This window comes from Myotis lucifugus, unplaced genomic scaffold (genome assembly GCF_000147115.1).
Source record: "Myotis lucifugus unplaced genomic scaffold, Myoluc2.0 scaffold_180, whole genome shotgun sequence".
NCBI classification, from domain to species: Eukaryota; Metazoa; Chordata; class Mammalia; order Chiroptera; family Vespertilionidae; genus Myotis; species Myotis lucifugus.
Window position 1 is genome coordinate 315,191 of NW_005871228.1, and position 26,128 is coordinate 341,318.

Here is a 26,128-nt window from a genome sequence, read left to right on the forward strand (position 1 = left end):
TCTTTCGTTCAGTTGATGTAGCACCCATTTTCCTTCCTTTAAAATCTTTCTCATTGCTTGTAAACAATCGGAAATTGTTTGCTGAGTAATGTTTAATCTTTCTGCAAGTTGTTTTTGAGTTTGACATGCATCTTCATCCAATAATGCTTGTAATTGTTGGTCTTCAAACTTTTTCGGTTGACCTGGACGTTCTTTGTCTTTCACATCGAAATCATCACTTTCAAAGCATTTAAACCAGCATTCACAAGTATCTTGAGATGGAGCATGTTCACCATAAGCTTCCCAAAGTATTCAGCAGCACTTTTCTTCAAAATAAAGTAATTAATTAAAACTTCCCGCAAATGCTCTTTTTTTTTGCATGAAATTCGACATTTTTAAGCATAAAAATATATATGATGTTAACACCTTCAGCAAATTTGACATGTGAAGTTTTCAAGCTTGCTGTCAATACAACAAAATAGCATACATATCAAATCACATATATATCAACATGTGTAACTCCATCTATTGAAAAATATCCGCATTATTAACTTGTACACCTAGTAAGCTTCCTATCATAGCAAGTGTTCAATTGGAAACTAACTGACCATCCTGCCAGTGATGCTGCAAGAGTCCTGCACCAGGGGGAATTGTCACATCCTATCCTTCCTATATAATAAAAGCCCAGCAACCGAACAGCGGAACAACCAGAACGACTGGTCGACCAATCACTGTGACGCACACTGACCACCAGGGGGCAAATGCTCAACTCAGGAGCTGTCCCCTGGTGGTCAGTGCACTCCCACAGTGGGAACAGCCCTTTGGCTGACCCGGATGAGCAGCCGCTCGGCTGACTGGGATGAGCAGCGCTACCATAGCGGACCGATCCCCACAGGCCATTCCCCCGACCAGTGCACGAATCCCGTGCACTGGGTCTCTAGTAGTTAGATAAACTAATACCCTTTCAGTTTGGTAATTCTAAATAACTACTGTTTTGACCTAATAAAGTAGAGGCCGGAAAGGTTGATAGGAACTTGAGGGATTGACCAGGCTAATGGTAAGTTAAACAATAATATTGATAATTTATAGCTTAGTAATCTTTATAGTTTATGGTCCTATATTTCAGTGTTCTCTTTAGAGCTTATGTTGAAAATAAAATTTGAAGTTATAAAATATATCTTTGTGGTCTTCATATTTGATCATTTATTTGACCACTGCGAGAATTCAATTTAGGGACTATCTAGCTTACATAGATTCTTTATCTGAAAACTTTATTATTTTGAATTACTAAGAACAAAATGTTCATTGGAATTGCTGCATTCATTTCACTTACTGATAAATAGGAAAATTATGCTCATTCCACAACAGTAGAGGATATGAACTTCAGTTGATTGAGACTTGCTTTTTTCTCCCTTTTTAAATAGAAACCAATGGTGTATTTTCTGTATTCATTCTCTTAATTTGATGTGAATTGATTTATCACTTCTTTAAATGCTAGTTTGTCTTAAGGCAGGTCAAGTATTTTAGTAATTTTCTTAAGTTGTTTTTTTTTTTTAGGGTTTTTTTTTTTTTTTGAGGGGGTGGAGGGGTGGGGAGGCCTCTAGAATTCTTGATGACTTAAAACAAATTTTTCTCTATCAAATTTGGAAACAAAAAGTCTGAAATCAAGGTGCTGGCAGGACCACTGTCCCTCTGAAGGCTCTAGGGCAGAATCCTTCTTTGCCTCTTCCAGCTTCTGGTGGTTCCTGGCATTTCTTGGCTTATTTATAGACACATCATTTCAATCTCTGCATCCATCTTCATTCATTATCTCCCCTGTGTGTCTCTGTATCATCTCCTCTGCTTGTAAGGGCACCAATCAGTGGATTTAGGACCTAGCCTAAATCCAGGGTGGTTTCATCTTGAAACCATGAACTAATTACATCTGCAAGAACCCTATTTCCAAATGAGGTTACATTCGGAAGTTCTGGCTGACATGAATTTGGGGGGACCCTGTTCAACCCACTATAGCCGATATGCTCTTTTACTCCAAATCTATATTTACATAGGACTGTAGGCAGAAAGAAATAAGCTATTTGTGTGCATGTGCATACATCTGAAATATTATTCCTTAAACTATAAAATAATAAAAGTAGGGAATTAAATACTTTTGTTGCATAAAGGTATTTAGGAAAGTAACTATTTGCATTAATAGTGAAATAAGGAATAGTACTTTAAAAAATATACTTTGTTTTTTAGAACAATTTTAGGATCACAGTAGTATTAAGTGCAAGGCGTACAGAGATTCTCTGCCCCATACACATGCATAGCCTCCCCTATTATCAACATCCCTATCAGAGTGGTACATTTGCTACAGTTGATGAGCCTACATTGACACATACTATCACCCAGAGTACATAGTTTACATTAGGATTCATTCTTGATGTACATTCTGTGAGTTTGGACATGTATTTACTATTATAATATCAAAGTAGTTTCACTAATCATTTTACTATCTCCATAGTTTTGCCTTTTTTTTTCTCATATAATGTCATATTGTTGGAAACACGGTATGTAACTTTTACAGATTGATTTTTCTCACTTAGTAATAGGCATTTTAGTTTCCTCTGTATCTTTTTATGGCTTTATAGCTTATTTCTTTTTAGTGCTGAATAATATTGCATTGTATGGATGTACCACAGTTTATCTGTTTGTCCATTGAAGGGCATCTTGGTCTTGAAGAACTTATTGCCTTGGCAATTATGAATAAAGCTGCTATAAGCATTCATGGCATGTTTTTGTGTGGATGTAAGCTCTCAGTTTCTTTAAGTAGATACCCAAGAGTGCAATTGCTGGATTGTGTGGTAGGCGTATATTTAGTTTTTTTAAGAAACAGCCAAATTGTCTTCCAAAGTGGCTATATCATTTTGCATTCCCACCAGCAATGAATGAGAGTTTTTGTTGCTCCACAACTTTGTCAGCATTTGGTGTAGTCAGTGTTCTAGATTTTGGTCATTTTAATAAGTACGTAGTGGTATCTCATTTTAATTTGCATGGAATCTATAGTGATGTCACCTCTTTCTTCCGATACTATTAATTCCTAATTGTGCCAATGCTTGTTATTTTTTTCTTTCCCTCTTTCTCATAGCAACTAAGACAAGAGTGTGCAAGGGCAAATGATTTCTAAACTCAGATTCCCTTTTAATAAACCATGGTTATTCCCTGATTACGTTTTTGATAGAGTGCTTAGAAATTGAAATATTACATGGAAGTGTGATGGCGGTCATGAGGTAATGACCCTTAATATATATGAAAGCTTGGAGACTCACTGGGAGGGGGTGGTGTATTTTATTTTTTTAAGGCATTTATTTTTTTGGTTAATAAAATTATATAGGTTTCCGATGTACAATTCTATAATACATCATCTGTGTATTTTATTGTTTGTTCACCACCGCACATCAAGTCTCCTTCCAATCACCATTTAAACTCCCTATACCCTCTTCACCTACCCCCAACCCTCTTTCCCTCTGGTAGTCACCATACTGTTGTCTGTGTCTATGAATTTGTTTCCACTTAAGCCCTTCACCTTTATCACCCAGCTGTGCAAACCTGGGGGGGGAGGGGGGTGGGGTAAGACCAGATGAGGGAAAGACAGACCCATTTGCTTTACAAAGTTAATTAAAACAGTATGTGGCATACGGGGAAATATTAAAAATTATTCTGATGATAATTAGGATAGGTATCTCAGTAAGTATATGGCCTTTTAAGGACTAATTTTGAATGACATTTAGATTGGTTTGGTTAGAAGTAACAGTATAATTATGAAGATACAGATTTTTTAAAGTAAGCAGCATATACATTAGACATATATAGTAATAGAGTTATTCTTGAATTTGGTAATAAAAATATCTTTTTAAATATATTTTATTGATTTTTTACAGAGAGGAAGGGAGAGAGATAGAGAGTTAGAAACATCGATGAGAGAGAAACATTGATCAGCTGCCTCCTGCACACCTCCTACTGGGGATGTGCCTGCAACCAAGGTACATGCCCTTGACCGGAATCCAACCTGGGACCTTTCAGTCCGCAGGCCGACGCTCTATCCACTGAGCCAAACCGGTTACGGCAATAAAAATATTTTTACCCTAGAACATAGTATTCAGGAATAAGAAACTAGAAAGCTTGAAAGCCATTCTAGAATTAAGTGAATGTGGAAAATGAGAAACCCAAGGTTTCACTGAACATTTTTCATTGAAGGCTGTTGACTCACCAAAAAACAGGGTAACTTGTTTGCTGGTGAAATAAAGGCATTCTTTAACATATGTAGGAGATATTTTCTTCACGTCCTACGGTGTAGAAATGCATATGCTATCAGCAGAAACTGGTAAGAAGAGACTTAAAGAATTTAAATAATATAATTTGGGAGGTATTACAGTCTATTTGTTATAAACCTTGAAAAATTTTTTCAGAAGTTAACTGGAAACATTTAGTTCACTATATTGTTTTGTATATTGGCTTTCTTCCCCGTCGTACTTCCCATTACTTTTATGGGTACTTCCTTTTTCTCCCAAGGAAACTGCTTGTCTCAAGATTCACTTCTGGCAGAGTCCAAACAGAGAGAGGTTGTCATTTTTCCTAGAAAATTTTCTATATTTTGACATGGCTACTCGCATCCTCAATGATGTCATTTTACATGTTCCTTTATATCTATCTTTATACTAGCTCTTGGGTTTGATTAGATTGATGTGAGGTTTGGATTTTTGGGGTTAAGAATACTTTACAAGTGGTGCTTTGTGTTTTCTGTTGCATCATATAAAGAAGCATTAATATCTGGTTGCCTCACTTTTAGTGGTTAAGATTGTTTAATAACAATGTCAGTGCAGTTCTGTGCTAAGATGAACTCAAAGCTTCTTGAAAGCCCAGGCAGAAGAGAGCATGACATACTGTGTAATTCTCGGTGTTCAGATAATGTCTTTGCTGGGAATGTAGATGGCTCTTAAAATACTTAAGAGAGAGAATCTTTTCTCACTCTCTTTTAATATAGAAATGAAAACATTTTTAAATTGTATCTTTATTGTTGAAAGTATTACAGATGTCCCCCTCTTTTTTCCCCATTGACCCTCCCTCTACCCCACCCCCACTCCTCCAGGCCTTTACCACACTATTGTCTGTGTCCATGGGCTATACATACATATAAGTTCCTCGTTAATCTCTCCCCATCTGCTCCCCACCCCAACCTTCCCTCTAAGATTCGACAGTCTGTTCCATGCTTCTGTGTTTCTAGATCTGTTTTGTTCATCAGTTTATTTTGTTCATTAGATTCCACATATGAGTGAGATCATGTGATCATTATCTTTCTCTGACTGGCTTATTTCACTTAGCGTAATACTCTCCAGGTCCCTCCATGCTGTCTCAACGGGTAAAAGATCCTTCTTTTTCACAGCTGCATAGTACTCCATGATGTAAATATGCCATCGCTTTTTTATCCACTCATCTACTGATGGGCACTTGGGCTATTGTAAATTGTGCTGCTGTGAACACAGGGGTGCATATATTCTTTCTGATTGGTGTTTTTTGGGTTTCTTAGTATATATTCCTAGAAGTGAGATCACTGGGTCAAATGGCAGTTCCATTTTTAATTTTTGAGGAAACTCCCATCTGTTTTCCATAATGGCTGCACCAGTCTGCATTCCCACCAGCAATATACTAGGGTTCCCTTTTCTCCACATTAAAAGTGAAATTAAGTTGGATGATCTTGATAGATATACTTTAAACATCTATATTTGAGAAACCATACCCCGTCTCCAGTGCCTAGTACAGTGCCTAGCACATAAGAGATGACTCAGTGAAATATTTGTGGAACAAATGAATAACAAAAATTATGTACCAACATGTGTGTAGGCTCTTAAGGAAACTTTCTTTCATCAGGCATCCTGGGCAAGAATTACAGTGTAGCACAAAGAGAACATTTTTGTTCTCTTGGCATCTGTTTGCAAGTATTTGCCCTGGACTCTTACTTATAAGATCTAGTGCAAGGTTCTATTTGGGAGACAGTGTTGAAAGGAATAATATTATGCACACCTATACCCCCACACCACTCCTGGGCTTCCAGAGTGTATATGGAAGAAGAAGTAAACAATTATCATTTTGAATTTTCTCCCAGTTCCCATGCTTTGCTATTACTGCCATTGCTAGAAGTTTGGGTTTTAGAGGAACAGTATGTAGTGAGAATAAGACAAAAATCCTTTCCACATATTGAAGTTCATTCCTGGTTCTGAAAAGCTTTTTATAACAAGAGCATTCTCTGAAGGTCAGAGAAGTACATTGTCTATTCCAGGTAAATTAGTTCATCCCATTTTTAGAATACAGTGAAGAACAAAACATAGATGACTTTAGTTTTTAATGGAAACCCATGCATGATCATATAATTAATATACTGGGGAAAGTATGAATTGCAACAATTTAAAAAAATTTTCTATGGTTGTTTTTACTGGCAGAATTTGAGTTGAGGGATTGTATTATTTATATTTGAATTTATTTTTTTTGCATAGAATTTGTTTTTCCAAACAAGTCTTTGCCCACCATATTTTAAATTATTTAATGAAGAATGTTGTAATTGTTTTAATGTTTCTTTATAAAAGCAGATTGGGTTGCACTGATATTATTGGAATGTTGGTTCTTATAACTGGGCAATTTAAGGGTTAAAGTAGCTTCCCAGTGTTATTCTATACTTAGTCCTATTTTTCCCCTCTCTTTGAACTTCTAGTTCATTATAATGCTTCTGGGAATACTAACAGTGAGATGTGCCTTGATTGATACCCAGCTTCAAGGCTCTTACAGTGTCTGTCAGCCTCAGCTTTTCTCCTGGGACCTTTCATATCTTTTAGCTCCTTGCAGCCAACTGCAAACCTCTAGGCTTCTGCTGCCTACCAGCTTAATACAAAACAGAGGGTGAGAGAAGTGGTCCCCGGGAGGAGAAGCAGCCTGGGTCTCATGGTGGGAGTCAGGTGGGAGGCTGCTTTGTCAATCTGGATTAGAAATGGAAGGGAGCGGGTGCCTGGTACATTACTTATTTCTTGCTACAGGAGAGACATCGTTTGTAAAGGGCTTTGAGAAGCTCCCAACATAAAACAGGCAAATGAAAGATGTCGCAAAAGTACACTAAGCTGTTACTGCAAAATGCCCAGCAGATGTAATGCCAATTGAGAACAGTAATGCCATGGGGAAGGAAACATTCTCTATTGAAGCTTCTATTTTATGCCAATAATTTTGATGCAGAAATATCTAAGGAAAAGGCAGAATACTTTTAAAAATTAACATCTATGTGAATTTCCAATAAGGTTGCAGATTCCACATTTTTCTAAAAATCTAATTTGCATGTCAATACATAATTCTCACAAATGAGTCTTACTCGTTCTTGTGTTCATATTTGAGGACCAAAAAATTGTATAACACTTAAAATGAATTTCCTACATCTTGTTTGTAGAGTTAAAAAAAAGCGTTCTCTAAAGCAGTGCTTCTTAAACTTTAATATGCATAGGAATCTCTTGGGGATCTTATCAAAATAGAGATTCTGGTTTAGTAGGTCTGAGGTGGGGCCTGATACTCTGCATTATTCACAAGCTCTCAGGTGATGCCAAAGCTGCTGTTTTAGGACCACTATTTGAATAGCAAGATTTTAAGGTCTTGAGCTTTAAAACAAACTCACTCACTGGAAATACTTCCTTGTTTTCTAAACTGATTTAACAATGATTTTCTAATAAAACACTTAAAGCAACATCTTTTGTGACTATAAATCTTGCTAACAGAAATAATTTTTAAAAACCTCTTCTGCCTGATACCTGATTAGCTTCTGATCCTGAAAGTCTCAGGTCATTTATTTTCACGACTGAATTAACAACCTTAAAATAGGACAATACAAAAAGTATTGGAGTTTGATCCACTATTGTAACATAGCTGTTCTTCAATGTGGGTGTTCTATGTGCTGAAGTATCTGGAAATCATGCCAGAGAACTATTATGAGGGGTTCATGACAGCTCTTAATAGTGAGGTAGAGGTGTTTCTGCAGTAGGAAGATCACTTCTGAGATCCCTTCTAAACCTGAGTATGAATCATCACCTAGCGTTGTGCTTTTTGCCACTACATTATTAAAAACACATTTTAATATAGACTTCATTCCTATTTGATAACCTGATTGTCTTCACATTAAAAATGTTTATTGGCTATTTCCATTTCTAAACATCTTTCCCTCTTTCTCAACTCTAACAATCCCTCTAAATTCTTAGTGTATTGACAAAATCTATCCATTCATTCACTTAGCACAATTTTAGTGCTTGTATAATGGAAGTGATCTGTGGCATACACAATTGAATAAGGTACAGTCTGCACTTTCAGGGTACTCAGAGTTACCTACAGGAGGTAAGGTAGCACACATAAATGGTGTGAAAAGTAATATTAACACCCTACAGAAAGTGCTCTAAGGTTTCAGGGAAGAGAAAAATGAATCACTATTGTCTGAGACCATCAGCAAAGCCTTAGAAAAGATAGCTTTTTAATCGGGTCTTAAAAATTAGATAGGCTTCCCTCACTGTTTCAAGCAGAGGAAACTGCACAGGTCAAGTATGGAGCCAAGAGTAAGAAAACACATTTTGGGAATTGCAGGTTCTGTAGGTGTCTTACATGCTTAGATTTGTAACTACCGGATTTGGACCATTTGTGAGTTACGCTTGAAGGGTCATGTAGTAATTTTTCTGTAACTCTTTTGATACCCTGGCTAAGAGCCTATTGTTTCAAGTCAATGAGTGAGGCTAGTGATTGGTTTAGCATTATATTTTAGTTCCTATTTATTCTCTTTACTCTCATTCCATTTGTCATTTTACTGTATGTTATGTGGGAGGACATTATATGTTTATTAAGAATTTAGGATTTGTGAAGAGCTTGTTACAATTCCTCTCAATTGCCAGGGGACTGCTGCAAATAGGGTGGCCATATAATTTATTGCTTAAACCCCTTTTGAAACGGGGTAGTGCTATAATATTCCAAGGCAACAAGCATAAACAGGATTTGTCTCAAGCTAGAGAATATGGCCAATTAGATTGGTTACTCTAACTATAGTTTATGTTGGTTGGAGTATAGATTATGAATGGGGAGCAGTAGGTTGTGATTCAGGAAAGCCACTTTGTGAATGGTTCTAATGCCAGGCTAAGGAGTTAGGCTTTTATATTGTAGACAGTGAAAAACCTTTGGAGGTTTTTCTTGGGCAGAGGAATTAATACATGCAAATCAGCATTCAAAAAGATTAGTCTGGCCTCTATGGGCAGGTTGGATTGAAGGGAGTGTCCTAGTAGTTCCCATTAAGGGTATATTTGAATGGTAAGACTTGATCTTAATGTACTAGAAACATTTATTTATAAAATTATGAACAGAGAAGCTTTAGTAATCCACTGCCAATATGTGTTATTGATGTTAGTGCATACTCTGAAGAAGGTCCAGTTGGGTTAATGACTTATTCAGTTAATATTTTTTTGAAAGGAAATAACACTGTGCTTAGCAGAGAGTGCCAGAGCATTTTTTATGTGCTGGTGGTGTTAATACTTAACAGAGTCTGGCCTAACATTGAGAGAGAGTGCTTAATAAAAAAATCTTTCCAAAATTTATTTCTAAAATACTTTTATCATGTAATCAAATTTTCATTGTATCTTATTTTAACTTGATGACTAATCTAGAGAGAATTTTAATTTCACAGTAACTTCTGTTTCCCTGCCCTACATTCCCCTTTTTCTGTTTCTGTGAAGTAGATTAGGCTTTTGAGAAAGAAAATGTATTTTCTACCGGGGAAAGCCCACAAAGCTTCAGGGAAGAGGGAATCTATGACTGAAGGGTTAATTATGCATTAGTGGAGAAGAGGACATTCCAGGTAGAGGGAACCATGTACAAAGAGAGATGGAAGCAGAAAACTTCTGGGTGTGTTTTGGGAAAAGCAGCTGGCTGCTAGGTGGCTTCAAATGTGCTATGGCAATACCACAGTGTATTGGCATCACTAGGGGGGTCATGGAAGGTACAGAGAAATTTAAGGAAAGGGAAGTTTCTTAGTTCCCAAAGATAGCTCAATGTTTAAAATCCATGTAATGGAAGAAAATATTACTTACTTGCTACAGAAGCTCCTACTTAAAGCTAGTCTGTCGCTTTAATTTTTAAAATGAATGTGGTGCAATATTTACCATTTCACTGATGTGCCTTTTCTATAAGATCATATCACTAGACACATCTCTGACTGGAATGTTTAGTATTTGGTCCAATAAATGTACGTGGAAGGAATTACCTAACGGATTATAAAAGATGATTGGAGATGCCTCTCAGGGTTTGTTTGTTTTGTGGTTTTTTGTGTGTGTTTTTTTGGCAAGAAAATGAACTAATGAACTGAAGAGAATGACTGATTTATAAAATAGTTCATGTTTATGTTTACATATTTACATATGTCATTTAAATATTCCATCAATAAACCATATTCTCCATGACTACTAAGATCTTCCATTCAAAATTTCTGTATAGGTTTCATTGTTCCTTTTTAAAAAATAAATTTAAAATCTTACAAGTCTAAATTTAAAAATTAAATTAATGACTACCTTCATCCCTTCCTGATTTAGAGCGACTTGTCTTTATTTTGCTATAGCATTTGACACATAAAGATGTTTCCCCAGGAGAATCTTATTCCTGCCCAGGGCTGACATGAAAAGAAGCAATTTGTCAGACTAGTGGCGCTTGCTAACAATTCAAATAAACAACTTGTCTTTCCCTTAATACTGCATATTAATAGAAATGTTAATGATAAATGCCTCCTTTACACCCCAAGGTGGCTGAGGAGAGATTATTGGGTCAGAGACAGTTTTCTTGCTGTGGGCCCTCTTAATCACAATAGTTAACTGCATAGTCTTATTAGTTGCATGTTTATTAGCACTATGTTTCTTAAGTAATTGTTATGCATTTAGTACAGCCAAATTGATCCTTCATTGCCTCATTTTTGTTGTTGCCTAGCATGTAAAATCAATTAAATTTAGAATATAGTTCTCTGTAAACATATATTTTAATTGGCAATAACTATTAACAAATGAGCTTCTTTGGATTGTACAACTAAGATTATTATTGTATCTTTTCCACATTTTTCTTTCTTCATTATACCACTACTACTTTGAGAGCTCCTTGAGGGAGAGCATACCTATACCTTGCCTGATGCATTTGTGCCTTTAGTACCTGCAGACACTCCATAATAAAGACTGTTGAGTTATCTAATAACTTGACTTTGGTAATGACCAATTTTGTTGCTTTATGATATTTTTGCATCATCTTCTTGAATTATTTTTAATACACAATCTTGCTGACCAATATAATTGGTCAACAGGCTCCAAAATGAAATCACTTATGCCAGGTCCCACATCACCAGCCAGAATTATGTTTCAGCTCTCAGAAATGGAATCTTAAACCAGTCAATAAGGAATTGCCTGATCAGCACTAGTTAGGTAATCTGCCTGATAGACCTCTGTCATCCCCTAAGCAGTGGTTCTCAACCTAATACAGTTCCTCATGTTGTGGTGAACCCCAACCATAAAATTATTTTCGTTGCTACTTCATAACTGTAATTTTGCTACTGTTATGAATTATAATGTAAATATCTGATATGCAGGATGAATTTTCATTGTTTGCGACCCACAGGTTGAGAGCCGCTGCAAAGGAAAGTAACTTAGCAATAACCAACTCATTTTTTTTGCCTGGTATAACTTCCTTGTTCCTACCCCCTCTGCCTATAAAAGTCTTCCTTTTGTACAGGTCCTCAGAGTTCTCTTTTACTTGCCAGAGTAGATGCTACCTGATTTGAATTGATATTTGCTCAAATAAAGTCTTAAAAATTTTAATAGGCCTCAGATTATTTTTTAGAGGTTACACTGGGAACCTATAGAGCAGGTCGTACACTGATGAGGGGAAGGACCTGTTAATTGAGGTATGGATGGTAAGTAATGACTTGTGAGGGAAGTCTCATGAGACTTTACAGTTTTGAGGTGTTGAAAATAATGCATTTAGTTATATGGGTCAAATATTCAGGGATGTTAAATTAGCTTACTTTTAGGATAGTATAATTTATTGGTTGCTAAAAGAGATACTAGTTAGCTATTGGTTACACTATTGTGGAAACTTGAAAATAAGACTAGTGTTATTCCTAGGCTTTTTCTAAGAAAATAATAAATTTAGCTTTGGCTGATGTGGTTCAGAGTTTAGAGGGTAGGCCTGTGCACGAAAGGGTCGTGGGTTCGATTCCCAGTCAAGGGCACATACCTGGGTCAAAGGTTTGATTCCCAGCCTAGTTGGGGCATGTGGGAGGCAACTAATTGATGTGTCTCTATCACATTGGTGTTTCTTCCTCTCTCTCCCCCTCCATCACCTCCCCCCCCCTAAAAAAATCGATGGAAAAAATATACTTGAGTGAGAATTTAAAAAAAAATAAAGAAAACAATAAATTTATAGAAATATTTCAAATAATTAGCTGGGCTTGTTTACATACAAGCATCAGCATGTCTCGTGATACCATTTAGAAATTGAACTGTAGGTGAATTATAAAATTTCTGAGTTGTAACTGTTGTGAGTACTGAAGTGTCCATGAAATGAATGGGCAAAGGAGTAGTGTTTAGTTAGTACCTTAAGGCTTGACATTAATTGTCATTCAATAAAGAGCAATGATTCAGTGAATGAATTTCCACACACAAACTCTGGTTTGAACAAATAAACTGTCCAGGCCTCAGAACACATAATGTATTAAAGATGGCACATAGCCCTGGCCAGCTTGGCTCAGTGGATAGAGCGTCGGCCTGTGGACTGAAGGGTCGTGAGTTTGATTCCAGTCAGGGGTATATGCCTGGGTTGCAGGCTCAACCCCCAATAGGGATTGTGCAGGAGGCAGCTCATCATTGATGTTTCTGTTTCTCTCTCCCTCTCCCTTCCTCTCTGAAATCAGTAAAAATATATTAAAAAAAAAAAAAGATGGGCACATAAAGATAAAAATACACAATATATTTTTTAAATAAGTGAACAGTTACTAGTTTAGTTTAACATTGTATTTTTTCTTTGTTTTGTGGATAGCGAGCTGTGATTTTCTTTGATAAATTTGAACTTTGTTTCAGACATGTTAAAGTGGAAGTAGAACATTCTTATTCTCCTTTTAATAGTCTACCACTTAACGTTTTGTTACCACCAGTAATGAAGATGAGGCAAGAAGGGCTTTTGGGTCACAATTTGGAATCTTTTTTAATTCTCTTCATTATTTTGTTTTGTCTTAGAAACATGGTAGGATAGAATCAGCAAACTTAGCTTTGGTTTTATATTCTTTCAAAACTGAAAATCATCTGGCAATTGTTTTTTGTGTGTTGCTACAGAGATAAAGTTGTTGAAAGTGTTTAAAAGAATGAATAATTCTTAATTTACTTAATTTTTTAGAATTAACCTCTTTTATGTATTTGAAAGCATAGGAAGTCTTATTTGACCAGTTTCCAGGCTTTAAAAGTTGTACTTCTCCAATTTCATTGATCTAGTGAAGGGTTAAAGTAGACAATAATGCTTAAAACCAATTTTGTAACTCGACAAATGGAACCAACTTTATTCATAAATTTTCTCTTTAGATCTTTTTGCCTCTTGTGGAAACATTTATTAATTTCACTTTTTTGAAATTTCCAGATAACTTGGGTTTTTACTCCTGTAACAACTGAAATAACAAGTCTTGATACAGAGAATATAGATGACATTTTAAGTAAGTACCTTGATATTAAGTATATTTTCTGCTCTATAAAGAGTTCATTGAGATTCTATTTTGTTTTTATGTATAATCTATCTGGAACAATTGAAGAGCTGGCATTCTGATAATTCTATGGTTTACTGAATTAAAGCACTGTTGGTTTCAGTTTTTAATAAAATTTCTTGAAGTGTGTTACAAGTAAAGTAAACTTGTAGTCCTGTTTTATTTCTTTGCCTTGTCATAAATACCACTCCTAACAATTCTTTCACTGTGCAGTACTAAATGTTAATGACTTTAGGACACAGCTAAAATTTTGTCTTTTTAAACTTTTAACTAAGTCACCTACTCTGATTTCTTTTATTGTCATTGATCCAAGTAAGTTTAATAAGTGTTTTACTGAATGCTTTGCTCCCTGACAGTGTTTAGTTAATGTTGGGGAAAACATTCTTGTTCTTAAAGGTAGTAGAGGAAAGGTGGAGATCACAACTTAGGAGATTTGAAAATCTACAATGTGTACAAATGGTTCTTTTAAGCACTCCTTTCAACCCACTGCTTTAAACAGAACAAAACCAAAAACAATAGAGGTAAAGGGGTATATTCATTGAGCATCATCATTGTTTTAAGTTCTTGGAACTGGTTTTAAATGCTAAAAGTCTACCCCCACTTTATGGGATCTCTTTAGAGCACTGGTTCTATACACTTTAGCATATATCAGAATCCCCTGGAGGACTTATTACTATCTGTACTGTAGGCCTGACCCTCAGTTTCTGATAGAAACTGCTTGACTCCACCTAAGAATTTGCATTTCTCTAAGTTCCTGTGTGATGCTGGTGCTTCTTGGTCAGGGGACCACAGCTTGTAAACCACCGCTTTAGAGAATAAGGAAAAGGTAAAAGAGGAAGAAGGGAATTGAAACTCTCACATTCTCACTTCTTTATTCTTCCAAATTCTAGAATATCTTCATGTTTTATTTTTGTGAGTACTTGAGGAGTTTCTGTTTGTCTGTATTAGATTTAGGAGAAAGGAACAAATATATCTTTCTGATGTCTTCATATCTGGATATGCAAGTGATACTAAGTTATTTTTGCAACAGAGAATAACTTGTGTGGAGAGGAAACAGTACATTTATTAGCAGCAGGTTACTTGTTACAACTAGGTAGGGCATCAGATCTTGGTTATTCAGGTCTGTTCTATGAAATAGGATTTTACTTACAGAACTAATTCTCAGTTATTCTTAAGGTCAGAAGTGGATTATTAAAATCCAGATCATTCTACTTCACTTTTTATGAGAGTAGGCTATTTATTAGCTTACTTGCCTGATATATAGAGAGAAGGAACAGGGACTCCTACAAATAATATCAATTGTCCATGACTATATGTATGGGTTTCTGAGCAAGAGGTAACTTAATTGTCATTGTGTCTTTTTAGTGGACCCTTACAGTGGAAACAGACCATGATGAAAACCACATCATTAATTATATTAAAATTATGCAGACACAAATAACTTAGGTTGTTTGGTTTTGTTTTTCAATTTCAGGAAATGCTGATGTTGCTTTAGTAAATTTTTATGCTGACTGGTAAGTAATCTTATTTCTGTGGTTAAACTTGGTAAAGGTGAATTTTTCTTTGTTAGAAAGGGGTTAGTGGGAAAGCCTTTCTTTTTTGTGAGATAATATTCTGTATACAAAATCAGTTAAGGTTCATTCACAAATGAAGTAGCTTAATTTGGTGAGCATTTGTGTTTTAAGAGAGATATATACCTGATTTCATTATCCTACATCTTAAAATAAAAATAGGTAACATAAAGACTCAAATCTCTCTCTTTCTCTTTCGCTCTCCCTCCCTCTCTTCCCCTTTTCCCCTCTCCCTCCCCTCCCCCACACAAATTTGAGTACACATTGCAATTCTGTATTTTTCCTGATTGAGGAAGTAGGGAAGTGTTTGGAAGTGAGGATGTCGGTGTGGCAAGTTTAGAAGGAAAAATAATAATGACATTTAAAATATATACCATCTATTACTACTTCTAGGAAGCCTCCCTCCCTGTCAGAATCAGATTCTCTCTGCTATGTTCCTATAGTACTGTGTGTACCACTTTCTCTTTCTTACTACATTGTTCTGTCTTTGTGTCCTAGCAAACAAAGTTTGAGGGCAGAGATAGTCTTACTCAGTATTCCCAGCATCAAGAGGAAGAGCATGATAGGTAGTAGATGGGACAGGACGGAGTTTCAGCTAGAGAGAAGTTTGAAACACTCACATACATAATCCTTATTCCTAAACAGTCTATACCTTATTTGGCCCTCTTAGGTTAACCACCTACTAGTTAGCACTACCCTGTTTCAGGCCATAGCCCTGCAATTTAGCTAGATTCCTGGGACAGCCTCCTAATTTATTTTCTTTGCCTCTAGTTTTCTGTGTCTCTATTCTGTTTTCTACAAAGGAAGCCAGAGTGGCTTTTTCTGAAGTGCGAATTGGATCAGTTTACCCCATCTTAAAACCCTAAATGATTTTCTTTAAGTAGACATAAGTCTCTTACTTGATAACCTGGTTCCTTCCTACCTCTATAGCTATTATCTCTTGCTTTCCCCACCTCTCTATTCTGTTCTAGTTATACTTAAGGTCTTCCCGTTTCTGTAATATTCTATAGTCTTCATCACTTTTAGTCATGGTATTTTCTCTGCCTGAATGGCTCACTCTTCTCTTATCTACTTATTTACCTACTTTAATTTTAATCATCTTTCATGCCTTAGATTAGATTTCACTTTCTTTAGGTCACTCTTCCGCCTCTCAGGTCAGTTCAGGGACCCTTTTTATATCTTTCCACAACACCCTGTATTTACCCAACCATAACACTCTCCTATGCTGTAGTGTAGCTAGTAGCTCCCTACTATTGTTAGCTTTGTGAGAAGTTATCACGTCTTTGTTCACCATTAATCCCCAAGCGGTTTGCATAATACTTGGCAGATAAATATAGCATTAATACTTACTGAATGAATGCTAGATAAATGTTTAATGAACAAATGTTTAAGATATACAGAGAAAATGCCATTGATAAAATATATAATAAAGGTAGCATTTTCAAGGTAAATTAGGTAGAAGCTTATTTAGTCTAATCCCTTAAGAATAAAATTAAGATCCAGAGGAACATTTTCCCAAGCTTACCTAACTAGATTGTGACAGAGTTAAAACTAGAACGCAGTTCTCTCTCTTTTTTTTTAATATATTTTATTGATTTTTTACAGAGAGAAAGGGAGAGGGATAGAGAGTTAGAAACATCGATGAGAGAGAAGCATCCATCAGCTGCCTCCTGCACACCCCCTATTGGGGATGTGCCTGCAACCAAGGTACATGCCCTTGACCGGAATCGAACCTGGGACCCTTCAGTCCCCAGGCCGACGCTCTATCCAGTGAGCCAAACCGGCTAGGGCAAGAACGCATTTCTCTTGGTTAAGAGATTTTATGTGTTGTAGGAAGAGGTCTAGAATGTGCCACTGACCTTGTTGCAAAAACTGAATTGGAAATGTGGGCTAATTGCAGTTACTTGGGAAGACATATTATCCCCCCAAATATCTCGAGCTATTCATGAATTAGTACTCTTTTCATTCAACTGAAAAAAAGTTAGGTAATTGGCTGTAGGACATAGACATATACTGTATAGCCTCAAAGGCTAGTTCTGAGTTCCCTCTGGAAGATATGCATGTGACACAGTTTAAGGAAGAATTCTATAACAGAGCTGCCTAAATATACTGATATGCCTCAGAAGATAGTAAACCTTAGGAGGTACTTAATAATGCTGTTATGGGCCAGGCTCTTTACATACATTGGTTTTAATGCTCAGAACTACCCTGCAGACAAATATTTAATTTCCATTTTAGATTGAGGAAATTGAGGCTCGGAAAGGTCATATGGCTAGTAAGTGGTGGAACTGGGATGTAAACTCAGTATGTCTGACTCCAAAGCTTATTATTTTTCTTCACTAGATCATACTAGTAAGTGTCCCCAAATTGTTCCCACAAAAAGACTTCTACCCATTTGGTTGATTTGTAAAGGGTTAATTCAAGCATTAGGTTGGATTCAGATGACTCTTAGGGTCCTTTTAATAGATATATTACTTTAGTTATGTTACTTTTATAAATGTAACTTTACATGTATATGAAAGTTTAGTAATATTGCAACTGAACTTGTATTTCATCTTCCCCTTCTGCCTTTTAGTATTAAAACAGATCCTACTTTAAATAAGAATTGTGCTTAAATGCTTACTAGGTAGCAAACTGGACAATCCAGAAAAAAGGCGTTCTTAATGTATGTGTTTATCTTGCCCTTAAGCCCGGAGCCTGTCTACTGATTCTTTACTAGGCCATAACCGACTTCTTCAAAAAACAATTAATTGCCCTGGCCGGTGTGGCTCAGTTGGTTGGACATCTTCCCGTGCACCAAAAGGTCTCGGGTTCGATTCCCATTCAGGGCATATGCCCAGGTTGTAGGCTCAATCCCTGGTGGGGGGACATGTAGGAGGCAGCCAATCGATGTTTATCTCTATCACCCTCTCCCTTCTTCTCTCTCTAAAATCAATAAAAACATATTAAAAAAACACACAATCAATCTCTACCCCTTGTCTTCTCTTTCCTTCAGCACCCTATTTTTAGCAAACTGTAGGAACCCACAAACCTGTAGTCTTAGTCTCTCTAGTTCTTCCATTCTGTCAATTTATTCATTTAACAGACATCTATTGAAATGCTTATTAGAATATGTAGTCAAATAAGACACGGTCCCTGATGTCCACAGACCCCACCCACCTATCCCAGATGGGAGAGATTTAAGAATGCTAAAAGAGGAAAGAGCCACTTGAAAGCAAGAGATTGAAGATACAGATTTGTCTCCTTGATATATTCTAGGACATCTCCTTAGGAAGTCAGGTGAGTGGGTTAGAAGAGATATATACAAAAAGAAATAGGGAGGAAGTATAAAGTTTGCATCCTTTCACAGGCTTTATAATATTTTTGTTGAATTATAGTTAATATGTATGACCTGATCACATATGGATTAAAGAGTTCATAGGCTTCATTTAAGTAAATTTCTTTGGAAAGGGCTCTGGAAGCAAAGAATAACAATTATAGGTGTGTTTTTTTTATTAACAAATTCTCAATAGTTTTTCATAAGAGAATGACCATTCTAACCCAGCTGGTTGTACACTGATTCTGGTTCTTTTGTCTTTCTTATCAGGTCCCTTTAATGACCCACAGCATATATTTGTGAAATGGTTAGCCTGATTAAGTCAGAATTAGAGTGTTGGGTTTCTAGAATATTGATTGTGGGGTTTGTGCCTCATTTTAAAAGTAAAAATAAAACAAACAAAAATGACAAAGGAAAATAGACAGGAAGCCTTGTTTAGGAATTTAAGATTTTTTTTCTCCTGGACTTAGTATTTTTAACATGTTTATAGATACAACAGCCCATTTTAACCAGGGATAAATTTTGAGAGGACGCAGTTCATTATATACTATATGTCCTTTTCATATAACTTATTTATATAGTATGCTAACTTGCCTCTAAAATTAGATTGAACTAGTTCTGAATTGGTCTAGTGATTTTGAACAGTAGTCTAAAAGTATGTTCATTATTTAGAGGAAGCTAATTTCTTTTATAAATGTCTAAATCTCAGTAGTTGCAAGTGCCAGTAGATATATCTTAGAGGGTGTATTTCAGGCATGTTTCATGGCCTTTATGTGAGAGCTTTAGCTGTGTGTTCCATAATATTGGCCATTTTCCTAAGGTGAAAAGATAAGCCAAAATATTTTAGTTACTTGGACAATCTTTGAATAAAAAGTTGTCTTCATCTCCAATGAATGACATCAGGATTCATCCCTAAATTAATTCATCCCTAATTCAGGATTGTCTGAAAAGCTATTTATTGTATATATGCTAAATATCAATGGATAATAGCTGAAATAAAATTTTATTGAGTCTACTTTTCAGTTTTAATTGGTATCCTTCTCTGTGCATAGGTGTCGTTTCAGCCAGATGTTGCATCCAATTTTTGAGGAAGCTTCCAATGTGATTAAGGAAGAATATCCAAGTGAAAATCAAGTAGTGTTTGCCAGAGTTGATTGTGATCAGCACTGTAAGTACCTCAGTAGGAAGTCTGGAAGAAACTTTCTCATCCCCACCTCTCCTACACACACATACTTCTTTTTCAAAAATGCTCTGCTTCAAGTGAAGAACAAATCAAAAAAGTATTAGTGACCTTGCTCAAAATGTTAATAGTTACTTTTTTTATTCTTATAACACTACTTTCCATTTTGTCTGCGTGAAGGGTTTAAAAAATTTATTTTGTTTTTTCATCAAAATATAATAGGGCAAGCATATAGATAATTAACTTGTATGTGGTATTATTGTTTCTATTCTTGTTTCTATACTGTGTGGCCCAGCTCTTTACTAAGGTAGAATCTTTTGTTGTAGAATCAGAAGCCCCCTACTTACTGTCATATGGACATATGGAGTTGGGCAAGTTACTTAAAAAAAAAAAAAATCCTTCAATTTGTTTCAGCACTTGCCATAAAAAGTGTGTGTGTGTGTGTGTGTGTGTGTGTGTGTGTGTGTGTAGCAAGAACGAGAAGTATGGTAACTAAATATTGTAAAATGTTAAATTTAGGTGAGGGTATTTTTCATCTTTTCTGATAGAGCAGTGAACCAAACTCTATAAGTTTGAATATTTGCAAAATAGAAAGTTGTTATAAAAAATCACTGAACCTGTAATTTGTCATTGGTTAAGAAAAGAGGCAGAAGGGAGGGAGGCCTTGTTGCTTTAAAGATTTTGAGAAGGGGTGTGTGTGTGTGTGTGTGTGTGTGTGTGTGTGTGTGTGTGAAAGAAGCTTCACATCTGTACTGTACAGGTGTACTGTGATGTTAATTGTAGTTTCTGCTGAGTTTCACTATGATAAAGGCCTTCAGCAGTCATTGAGTTTAAAATTTTCTTGAATGGACTTTTACTGGCGTTTTGAGGAATACTTAGAGCCACTCTATAGCTTTTGGAAACTGACCAGAGTTCTCTCTATCAGTTTTTCAGTGAAAACCTCCCATGAGCAGGCATGGTAATTGAGGCCATTTTGTTGCTTATGAAATCGCCCACTTTCATATATAAAAATGTGTAATGGGACTGATTTTCATAAAACATTCCAAGTGAGTATTTTCAAAGTAGTTCCAATGGGTGGCAATGCATGAACTCATTCCTTAGAACGTGTTGGGAATCCTTCTGAAGTCCTCTGTGCCAGTTTACTAGTTTATCAGGAAACCCCATGTGAGTACATAATTATAGGAAATGCTTCTTTGGTTTGCTGCCTGCATTTCTTTCTGTCTAGCAGCATTCAATGGAGTGCTTTCTGCCTTACCTTGACCTTACTTTTATATGCCTTTCCTAGGACTTTCTTTGTTGAAAGGTACAGGTAAATAGGCTGAGAACTTAGAACTGGGGTAGGAAAGAAGGCAAGAGGGATATAACAGGCTGATTTTACCTAGTCAGCCCTTTTGCTTCTGTGTATGAGCTGGATGTAGCCACTTTAATTCCCTCCTCTACCACCTTGCCACCTCACTGCACCCCCCCAAAAAAAAGTTGGGAAATGTAGAAAGAGAATTTTGAACTCAGACTGATGCTGGAGTGTCATCAGGAATGGTGCCTAGCACGTAGTAGTATTTCAATAATAGTTGTTGAATAAATAGATGGATAAATGAGTAATAAATACTAGCCAGCATATATGAGTGTTCGTTTTGTAGATACTACATTTAGTACTTTAAGTAGATTATTTCATTATCTTCCAACAGTACAATAAAGTATTCCTGCAATATTTTGTCAAATCTAAATTGTCAGGAATTATAAGTCACACTTTTACCTATAACTGGAAAAAAAACACCCAAAACTACAACACAATGCTTTCTTATCCCTTAGAATTTTTATATCTGTTAGAAGAACTATTTTAGACTTACTTAGATACAAACTTTTTATCATATTATTGTATGATAATAATATGGAAAGTAAGTTTGTTCCTAAAAAGGAAAGTAATTTTGTTCAAGTAATCCTGAAACAATTTTACATTCGAAATCTGACTTTTGTGTATCCCTTTCCAATTCTGAGTTATTGATTTTTGTGTTTTTCTATACAACTAGAGGCCCAGTGCACGAAATTCATGCGCTCCTGGGGTGGGGGGGTCCCACAGCCCAGCCTGTGCCCTCTCACAGTCCGGGAGCCATCAGTCGGACATCCTTGGCGCTGCTGCGGAGGCAAGAGAGGCTCCCGCCACCACCGCTGCATTTGCCAGCCATGAGCCCGGCTTCTGGCTGAGCAGCACTCCCACTGTGGGAGTGCACTGACCACCAGGGGGCAGCTTCTGCATTGAGCATCTGCCCTCTGGTGGTCAGTGCACATCATAGCAACCGACCATTCGGTCGATTTGCATATTAGCCTTTTATTATATAGGATAGCAGCTTCTGTGCCATTAAGAGTGTTGGTAATACCCTTGATTAAAGAATGTTACTCTTTTTAGGATTTTCTTCCAACCTGCTGATACCCATTCTGCAAGCATCGATGCTGGCATTTTATTATTTGACTAATCTCAGCTTATTACTTTCTCAATTGAAAGGTCACTGCTGGTTAAGCAACTTTTATTCAAAGTTAGCAAAATATAACCAAAACATTAATAGTCATTTTCCCCAGTGGTGGTTGTATTACAAATGCTTCTTCTTTTCTTCTTTGCAATTGTCTTTGTTTTCCAAAATTTCTACATATGCACACAGTTAAAACTTACCCTTGCTTCAGCTGTGGATCATCTCACTTTATCTCATCTTCTTCAGGCTTCTCATTTGGGGAGATTGGGAGAATTCATCACTCTCCCTAGTGGTGGTCATGCTGCTTTAAGTGCAGCAAGTCCCATCATCTGCCCCTGGTGAGACTGGGTTCTCTGCTGACCTCCAGTGGCTATAGGCTGTATGGCAAGGGACATTCAGAAATGATTTGCTGGTCAGTGCAGAAATCCTATCATTTTAGGAGAGTATTTGTAATTTTCCTTGAATTAGGCAAGTTCTTGCTCCCAAATATCCAAGTTACTCTTACCTGTCTTCTTTCCAGCACTACCTTTAACCTTCCTCATTGCAAATTGGGAAGCTTTATAAGAGCTATGCATAAATGAGGCATTAAGACATAAAATAATTATAGACAACAATATTGTATTAAAAACATCAAACTTGCCCTAGCTGGTTTGGTTCAGTGGATAGAGCATCGGCCTGCGGACTGAAGGGTCCCAGGTTCGATTCCAGTCAAGGGCACATGGCTGGGTTGTGAGCCTGATTCCCAGTAAGGGGCGTGTAGGAGGCCGTCGATCAATGATTCTCTCCCATCATTGATGTTTCTATCTCTCTCTCCCTCTCCCTTCCTCTCTGAAATCAATAAAAATTTAAAAAAACACACACACGCATCAAACTTGCTAAGAGACTGGATCTTAATTATTCCCACCACAGAAGAAGAAATGTCAGTTATGTATCAAACCAATATGTTTTACACATAAACTTGCAGTGTTATATGTTAAATATATTTCAATAAAATAAGTTTTAAAAAAGAATAAGAAGAGATACAGTAAAGAATTCATGTGCATAAAACAGAACTTGGATGTGTAGACTTACCTTGAGTCCTGAATAAGCATCTAGGCTTTCTCTATATTTTCCTTTAGGGTTTATTTTGTTGTTGTGTTTTTATTTTTGTTTTTTTCCTCATTGAGGGGAAGGCATGACTTGGGAGTGAGAAACGATACATAGGTAGCAGTGGTCCTCATCCTGGAATCACAAGAACATAAGACCTATCTGTTGAAACCTCTTGCTTCTTTGTACTGTCTGCCATGGATAATCATGGCCGGGTGGACACTGCTGAGACAGAGCTTAAGGCAGTTTCCCCGTTTGGACCCTGCTGGGCATGGCTGAGGTGGGCAGGCAGGCAGAACCCATCAAGGAGAATAAGTGACCATTAAAGCAAAAGTACATGCTAATTTTCCAATCAGCAAGCTATTAACCTTCTGTAATTTCAATTCTTTTGACATCCATTTTAACATTTGATCTATCCAGTTAATAAAAAAAATTATTATACCCCTTAAGTCATTCTTTGTTATATTGTTAAAATGTCACACTGTAATTATTTTAAAATCACCTTTGACCAAAGCTTGTAAGAAGTCGCCTTTATGTCTGAGATTATTGATCAATGTAATTTTAAGTCTATTGCTTTTTAATAATTAACAGCCACATAATTGTGCAGCACACCTGCTGTACGTGATGTCGTTTGAGGATTAAGCAAGCCTCTGCTCCCCTGTTTTCAAATGTTATTTAATCTTTTTCTATCCGAAAGTAGAATTTTAAGACAACCTAAAGGTTGCCGTGTTAAGTTTGTAGACAGACTTCTTGTTACTTCTGCCAGGACCATTACAGTAGCTTCCTTACTAGTCTCCCTCTATAGTTGTTTCTACCATCAAATCTCTTATAAAATTAAGGTGGTCAGCAGAAATGTTTTTGCCATTCTGTTTGTTGTGTTTTGTTTCTGTTTTACAACTACTAGAAATGAAAGAGGGTTAGACAATTTTCCTGGTGTTTTGTGTCACCATTTTAGAATTTTGCTTTCATTTTTGCTCAGTTAAGAAAAAGAATTTCACCTGTTTTAGACCACTTCAGTGCTCTCCCAGGTCACCTTTATTCTAAAAATTCAATGCATCTTTTATCATTTTCATATATGACATAAGGCATCTTAGTAATGGTGATTCCTAAAAAAATGACATCAGCATACATCTTGATTTAAGTTCTTATTTTGAGACTATAAACAGGTTTTAATGACACAGGAAAAGAATTTTCATTTCCTGAGATTATATCTATAGGTCATAATAAAGGGTTTATTATTTTGTGTCTCTGTGTATATACTGCTGAGTTTTGGGTTTTATTGTATTAGTTTACATAAAATTTGCATATTTTCAAAATTGACATTTTGTGCATTCTAATTCCTTTCTGGAATATATTTATGATAATGTTTACTAACAGTTATTTAAAGTTTACTGTGTCATGCACTTGTATTATCTTATTTAGTCCTTAAAACAATCCTGTGTGGTAGAAATTATTGTTCTTACTTAACAGATGAGAAACTAAGGCATAGATAGTTGATTTGAGTTACAAGTTCAAAGAGCCAGTAAATAGCAAATGTGGGATTTAAACCAGGTAACACATGTCCAGATCTTGCCTCCTTAACCAGTACAAACTCATCATGATTAATATTTTTTCTCTAACATTGAAAAATAACTATTGAACCAAAATGTCTTCACTAAGTCACTGTAAGAATTTAGACTGTTTGGCTAATGGGCTTACCCAGATCAAGTATGAGAGTGAAGTTAATTTTTTTTCTTTTCATTCTTTTAGCTGATATAGCCCAGAGATATAGGATAAGCAAATACCCAACCCTCAAATTGTTTCGTAATGGGATGATGATGAAGAGAGAGTACAGGGGTCAGCGGTCAGTGAAAGCACTTGCAGATTACATCAGGCAACAAAAAAGTGACCCCGTTCAAGAACTGCATGACTTAGTAGAAATCACCACTCTTGATGTAAGTGGTTAATTTTTGCTGGATCAAATGAACATTGCTTGTTTAATTAATGTAAACAAATTCTTATGCAATCAAGGAATCTGTATATTTTCTTATAGTTAATTGCAATGGATTTGACATATATATACTTTTAGCAAATTGAGTTTTTCTTCCATTATTTCTCAAGGGAAATGCTAATGTTTTATTGACCCTTTGGGTAAAATGTATAGCATACAGTAAAATTGCACTAATTTGAATTATTGAGGTCAAAGGGTAGCCTGAATTATGAAGAAATAGATGTTAATGGCAGGCCTACACAACCAAATTTCCATGTGTTTCTTGGTGGAGATTCTCCAGGTGTCTGCTCTGATTACTCCCATATCAGCTCTTTGATATGTGTTTTAGTGTCCTGTAAAATAGCCCCCTTTAATAATAAGCTTAGCAAACCCTTTTCTTTGTACACTAAGTAGTGTTTAATAAAAAACAATTGCGTTTGGGTTTTAGATTGTCATTGTCAGGTTTGAGATTTTATTTGTATCCTACTTACAAGCTAATATGTTAAGCAGTTGTAGTTTCATGGATGTCAAAAGATATAAGGCTTATGGGTCAGTAACAAAGGGCTTTATTGCTCACATTACAGCCACCAGTGTGAACATGTTTGCATTTGTTTCTTTGACCCCCAAGTCTTATGGAAGTGACACAGAGGGTCCAGTTAGATGCCTATGTGTACAGTGGGTTGTATTACAGGAGAACTCTGGGCTCCGGAAACGCCCATGTTGGTGCTAGTAATAAGCCTGCT

The 26,128-nt window shown here is 36.3% G+C and overlaps 1 protein-coding gene across 4 annotated transcripts in view; it reads left to right on the top strand.

The window, feature by feature from the left end:
• The window catches only part of ERP44 (endoplasmic reticulum protein 44), a 58,759-nt gene that overhangs the window by 13,536 nt on the left and 19,095 nt on the right, over positions 1-26,128 (top strand). Inside the window, exons 1-5 of one of the 4 annotated variants that reach the window (XM_023760339.1) lie at positions 13,673-13,750; positions 15,273-15,312; positions 18,518-18,648; positions 19,738-19,853; positions 25,166-25,350. In XM_023760339.1, the coding sequence (XP_023616107.1) occupies positions 19,754-19,853; positions 25,166-25,350 (285 nt within the window). In that variant the 5' untranslated portion in view covers positions 13,673-13,750; positions 15,273-15,312; positions 18,518-18,648; positions 19,738-19,753. Of the gene's footprint in view, positions 1-13,672; positions 13,751-15,272; positions 15,313-18,517; positions 18,649-19,737; positions 19,854-25,165; positions 25,351-26,128 lie in introns of those variants that run through there. The other 3 variants (XM_006096464.3, XM_023760340.1, XM_014462388.2) reach the window with 3 other exon arrangements.